Below are 6,529 nucleotides of genomic sequence, written 5' to 3'. Positions count from 1 at the left end.
ATTAAACAATTATATTATAGTTTTTATTCATGTCAAAGGTTAATAAGGTAATTTTAATCATTCACAATTCAAAATAATTATCAAACAAATTATTTTCATTTAGAAGCAACTTCATTAAGAACCTATGAATTATTCAGATTATGAATAATTCAACGCTAAATCATATAGTTTTATCAAACGCATCCTTAGTAGCATAACATCCGGCTAAAAACGGTCATCTACTAGACTCAGTAAAAATTTTAGAATTACAAAGTTTTTTTTTTTTCATAACCGTTTTACTATAATTTGTACTTACTTATTTAAACCGTATTAGTCTAAGGCCCGGTTTGTTTTTTTTTTTAATTTTCTTATCAGGTTCTGTTATCTGAATTTAAATAAGACGTTTGTGAGGAATAAGTGACGAATAAATAATTAATGTTTGTTTTATGTGTTGAATAACCGTCTGAATAATTGAATTTACCAAATTAACCATGTACATCGGCAATTACTAGAGCAGTTACTTTAATGTCGGGACCTAAATAGAAATTCACATTTATTTGAATTTTTTTATCATTAAGATGCAACTTATATAATAAGTAAAAAACAGACACTTATCAATGACTTTCCATATACAGTTTTATATTATTAAGTCCATTACTCGGAATCAAATATGGCCTAATATATGTAATTTTTTACATCAAACCAATTAAGTCTTAATACGAAAGAGACTTCTAAATAAAATAAGAATAACAACAACAACAAAACTCAATTCCACATATGTGGGGTATGGAGAGGTGAGATGTAAATAATATCTCATCAATCTGAGAATAAAGAGAACTCGTTTCTTCATCGGAAGTGAAACATTCCCAAGAGTAGAGAAAGTCGTCTCTCTCAATGTTTTATGGATAGAGGGATTGCTTCTGAAAATACCTCTGGCCAATAAGTAGGAAAAAGTTTAAAATTAAATAAAATATATAATAAAAATGAGACGCCATTGTCGAATCAAATTTTTATGGGTTTTAAATTCTCTGAATTCAGTTTAGGCTCTAAACGACAGTCAAGACACCAATAATTCGACGATTTGCCGTTGAATAAAATAAGAAGACCTTGAAATTTCATCTGGTTTTTCCACAACAGACTGAATAGATTTCTTAAATTGTTGTATAAATGAAATTGCTACCTAAATAAGAAGTTACTAAATAATCCTTATAATAATGCCACGTCATTTTAATTAGTTTTCAATATGTTAAAAAAAAAAAAAAAAAAAAAAAAATACTCGTAAAACATTCTGAAGAAAGTTCCTCGCAAAACAAAACCCCCGCACTTAAGAAAACAATATCCAAAACATTATTGTAAAGAACAAACGAGAAAACACCAGGTGGTTTGAACATTGGATTGACACGTCATAACATGTACTCTCTTATAAGCCATGTGTACGTGCTTCAATTTACAGTATTAAATACGTACAAAAACCCATATTATTTCCTTAATTTTCTTTCTATAATATATTTTCCATATAATTATAATATCCACATAATAATATGTGTTATCCAGCTAGTTGTGTTTCTTCTTGTAACATCAACCAAAAATATGACTTGGATTCTAGAATCAGGCGGTTACCTACGGTGACACCGCAGCAGCCAGTGGTGGATGGTGCTGGTGGTAGTGAAGTGATGATTAAAAATATATGTTTGTGTTCACCAACTGTTCATCCCGGTTCATTTAGGTGCAGGCATCATCACTCTGACTATGTATGGGTTGGTGCTGGACTGTTGAGCCCAAGACTCACCTCCGGGTCCACTCGGGTCGGGTCAAGAGATGACGAATTATGATATACGGAGTAGTTTTTAATTGTAATAAATTACGGTACTTAAAATTTTATCAACATTATTTATTTATATTTATATGTAAAGTAATGTAATGACTCTGTTATGTAAGTTTATAAATTCATTATCGTACTTATGTTATATTTTTATGTTTGTCACGTTTTGATGAACGTCTAATGTTTTGTATGGCTTAGAAGAACGTTTTGTTAAAAGACATTACCACAGTATAATTTTTATGATTTATTTATGTTGTCAAATTAACAGTGGATCTTTCGTATGAATTTGTTTAGTTAAAAAGGACATTACCACAAATATCATTAACTGACTCGATTGATTCAACTAGTCTATGTATAAATTAACTTTTGATGAATATAAGTTAAAATTTCAATGTGACATATATAAATTAACTAATGATGAATATGAGTTACAATTTCAATGAAAACGGTTAGAATTAGAAAAATTCTAGAAACTAGCAACACCTTTTTCTTTTTCTTTTTATGTTGTGAAAAAAATAAGAAAGATCCAGGTTTTAACTAATATGGGGTATCATAGTCAATCATCAATTAACTTCTTACCGTGTCAGTTACAATATAACTGCCAGTAAAAATGACAGCAAGATGCTGATAAAACTAACAATGCTAACCAAATATCAAAAATATAAACCTGTATGAAACATGAAACTAGGGACAGCAAGATGCTGATGCAACCAAAAAATGCTAGCCAAATCAATACAAAAAGATCAATAAACCTACGTGAAACAAGTGACTATGAACTTGCTCTAAGAACAGCTAATCGCGCTACAAAATCATCATAATCAGGAAGTTTAGGATGCACATGACCTTGCGAACTCAAAGCAGAGTCGGGTTGATAAGTAGCCGCCCTTGCAAACCGTTTCCTTTCATCGGTTGCAACCCTAGTATTCAACGGTTGAGGTGGAAGCGAACCTGTTCGTGTTGGTTTTCTGCTGTAATGTGTCAAGAGTCTGTCCATTTTTCTTTCTTCATCATCTTTATCATCATGATGACCAAGACTTTCACCATTTTGATTCTTAGGACTTGTTCTTGAAACATCATTGTTTCCACGTGGCTTAAACGGTCTACGATTCCGCATTGATCTTGGTACTGTTTTGTTAATATTTTCAGACACTTCTTCGATATCATTGTCTGTGAATTTGAATCCAGATATGTTTTCTTCATCTGATGTTGTTGACTTTTTAGTCGAGTCTGGTTTGATGTATGGTGGACCCATTGCCCTTAACCCATAAACCTTCCTTCCTGGTGGTGTATCATTATTGTCTTCCATTGCAGAACTTGAAACTGCATCTCCATTCGTTGACTTTTTGGTTGACTCGGTTTTGATATAAGCAGTTGACCTAAAACCATTAAAGTTCCTTCCTTTAGGTATATCCTCAGTAGCACTATCATCCGGGCCCGTGCTATATTCGGGACTAGTTATAGTCTCGCCACTTGAACTAGCGTTGCTTGACCAATAAGGCGATACACGGCCATGATCACGTTTTGACTCTCGTTTTTCAACTTCAATCTTTAATGGGTACGGAAAACTGTTTACAACATTCGTTTCAATTTCGTCCCTTGGTTTGTAGGGCAAACCTTTTTTAGAAGTTTGGTCCTTATTTGCAAGTACAGTTTGCTTATTACAAGTCTTCTGCTCTGTTTCTTTTTGACTTGTTTCAGGACCATTTTGATGGTGGGTCTTAGGTGGTTCATTTCGATTGGCATATAGAGAATGATCCTGGAAAAAAATTGTATGTTAATAGATGCTTATTAAGTAGAGCTAAAAAGATGAAGAAATCATCGGTACATTTTAAGTAAAAGCGGAAACGGGTCACTTTGGGTTGGGTTGGGTTGACCCAGATTACTATCTTGTCCAATATTTCATCCATCATTAGCAGGTTGTTTATAAAATGGTTACAAAAACAATATCATACAGTACAATACAAACCCAAATGAAGGTAGTTGCATTGAGTTTCGGGTAAACACATTCGACCCGTTTTTGAAACTTTTTACTTGGACCCATTTGGAACACAACCGAAATTACCAGTTTGAAACAAGATAAAATGGTTTACCTGTACAAATGGAGGTGGTTTGTACAATTTTAGTTCCAAAGGTTTGCAATCCCACTGTATACCAGAATCTAGTGCAATATCTTGAAGCATTTGAAGCTTTACTTCCTTACTGGGAGGGTCTGCTTTCAAGTTCCTAACAAACTAAAGCATATAACAGTTTCCATTTAGTTTTACTTTATGAAAAAAAATATTTTTAAAAAAATAAAAAATTGATAAACAGATATATGAATCACCTCTTGATTGACATAAGGTTCAAAATAATTCCCATATCTTTCAGCAAATATACTTCTGATTTCTCTTAATTCTGGTAAATCAGCAAACCTAGCAGCTGCAAACATTAATGTTGAAATAGCTTCCTTGCATTCATCAGGGCATTCCCTATTGGTGACACAATAATTGATCCAATACTTAAATTGTAAATCAATCATTCATTAATAATTATTGATTAGTATACCATATGAAGATCTAGAAGAAGAGCTTATTACCTATGTTTATTCATGGCTGATAGTTGACTTAAGATGAACGAGCAGGATAGTTCCACAAATTCATAACTTGATGAAACAAGTTGGTCAGCATATAACTGTTCAACCTGTGTTTTATCATCAAATTAATCAATCTTGAATTCTTACAATCATAATAAATAATAAATCTTTCAAATCTCACATTATTTTAACTAATTACATCTCTACACAGCATCAATTATAGATTAATGATCTAAATCCAACTTGTCACAATACTCTTGTTAATAAGTAAAACTATCTTTAACATATTTAATACTCCAATTAAATCACTGTTAAAATATCAATCTTGTTCATACACAGTAAAGAACAATACATCTAAATAAAATGAAGAAATTATATTACCCTGGTATAAGCATTGGATTCAAGACCAGTTTGAAGAAGATCAACAACATCATTTTTCAAAAACTTCTGCATTGCATTTCGTTTCCTTTTTATCATCTCGATTCGTTTCAACGTCATCTTAATTTGAGACTTGCTGTTATCACAATGAACCAAATAACACATTAATTAACAACAAAATCAATATGAAAGATAAACCAAAATTTCCAGAATAACAGAAGATTCCTTACCATTTGGAATAAAACTTGCTCTTTAGTATTGCCTCTAACATCTTTACGTTACTTTTAACTCCTAAAACCCTAATTTCTTAGCTTCAATCAAAAGCTATTCAAATGTGCATCAACTAATGAATTAAATCACTAATTAATCGGAGATTGATCGAAAATGTAACGGTTGATTGACAAAATCCAAGAAACGTATCGCATATATATATAATGGATATGGATATATATCTATCTATGTATATAGATATATATGTATCCTGTGTATGTATAGGTGGAGGAAATGTAAATTTGGGAGGGAAGCTAAATAAGGAGAGTGAAATCGGGTGAGGTGTATAATACAGTTTTTGTCCGTTTTTAAAACTTTTCTAATTTTAATTTTTATTTAAGCTAATTTTTTTAAGTGGGACCAGGTCAAAAAGAATAAGACCCTTCTTTGATGCGAGATCAACGGTGGGGATTTGTTTATGAGGTAGTGGGGTACCGATTATATGGTGTGCGTCTGTTACACGATAGATTTACTCCGCCGATTTTACGATAGAAGTGGATTGACACGTAGGAATACATTTGGACGTATCAGAAATTACAATAGTGCCCTTGAAGTCAGTGGTAAGAGACTGCGTGGGTACCAGAAAACTGCGGCAAAATAACTGTCGAGCTCACGTATTGTTTATTATTATTAATCTATTTATTTGTTTAGTATACGATTATTTAACACTCAAAAGTCCAAAAAAAAAAATTAGTTCAAATGAAGCTTAGATAGTTTCAATTACGAGTATACAAAATTCTCTTCTAATTCATCTAGACTATAATTAAATTAAAATATTCACTCCTAAAATGTATATTTGAGAAATCCAATAAGCCAATAACGTTATAACTTTGAAAACCACTAGATGCTCTATTAAAGCTTACACGTATGGTAATGTTAGGGAATAATTACTTACTTTTTCAACTTAAAATACATATATTGAAAAAAATAGATAACTTTAATACAAAGTGGTTATTACAAAGATTTGTGGAATCTTATGCCAATTGTGTGGCAAAAAGAGCTACGGAGGAATTGACAATTGATTTAAAAGAATTTAGAAAAGTAAATGTCTATTAGGCTCTTTATCAAAGTTTTGTTGCAAAAGAAGAAAAAAAAAAAATAATGAAAAGATGGGAAGTGAGATAAGATTGGATAAAAATTGTACTAAAATTATTATTTATTTACTCCTTTCTTTTCTTATACTCCGTATATCAGAATCAGAACTCGTGAATATCAAAATTTTCAATCTTCATTCAATTTTATTTTTTCTTTCAAAAATTAAACTCGGGAACAAGTGTTAGCTACCAATTTGTCTTGTTTAAAGTATATGTTACTAATTTGAATAATCTAATTATAAATATCAACTTTTTGTTTAATTTAAATAAGATTTAAGGTTACAAATAAGTCATATACTTTCTTTAATTTCATTGTAGGCTATATACGTCATAAAATACTAATGCGATAAACTTTCAAATTGCGTATCTATATTAACAAAATGTTACCCGTCATTGATAGAACTTAAATGACAG

General features: G+C 31.2%; 1 protein-coding gene across 1 annotated transcript; it reads right to left on the bottom strand.

Annotated features, from left to right (window-relative positions):
• Nucleotides 1–2,384: 2,384 nt before the first annotated feature.
• On the bottom strand, nucleotides 2,385–4,882 carry LOC139867263 (uncharacterized). The gene is made up of 5 exons (XM_071855607.1): nucleotides 4,755–4,882; nucleotides 4,377–4,480; nucleotides 4,125–4,269; nucleotides 3,892–4,032; nucleotides 2,385–3,557 (listed from the first exon to the last, which is right to left on the bottom strand). The coding sequence occupies exons 1-5, from the start codon at nucleotides 4,869–4,871 to the stop codon at nucleotides 2,571–2,573; spliced, it is 1,494 nt and encodes a 497-aa protein (XP_071711708.1). The 5' UTR covers nucleotides 4,872–4,882; the 3' UTR covers nucleotides 2,385–2,570.
• Between the last annotated feature and the right edge of the window lie 1,647 nt (nucleotides 4,883–6,529).

Source organism: Rutidosis leptorrhynchoides, chromosome 9 (genome assembly GCF_046630445.1).
Source record: "Rutidosis leptorrhynchoides isolate AG116_Rl617_1_P2 chromosome 9, CSIRO_AGI_Rlap_v1, whole genome shotgun sequence".
NCBI classification, from domain to species: Eukaryota; Viridiplantae; Streptophyta; class Magnoliopsida; order Asterales; family Asteraceae; genus Rutidosis; species Rutidosis leptorrhynchoides.
This window is presented reverse-complemented; position numbering and strand designations above follow the sequence as displayed.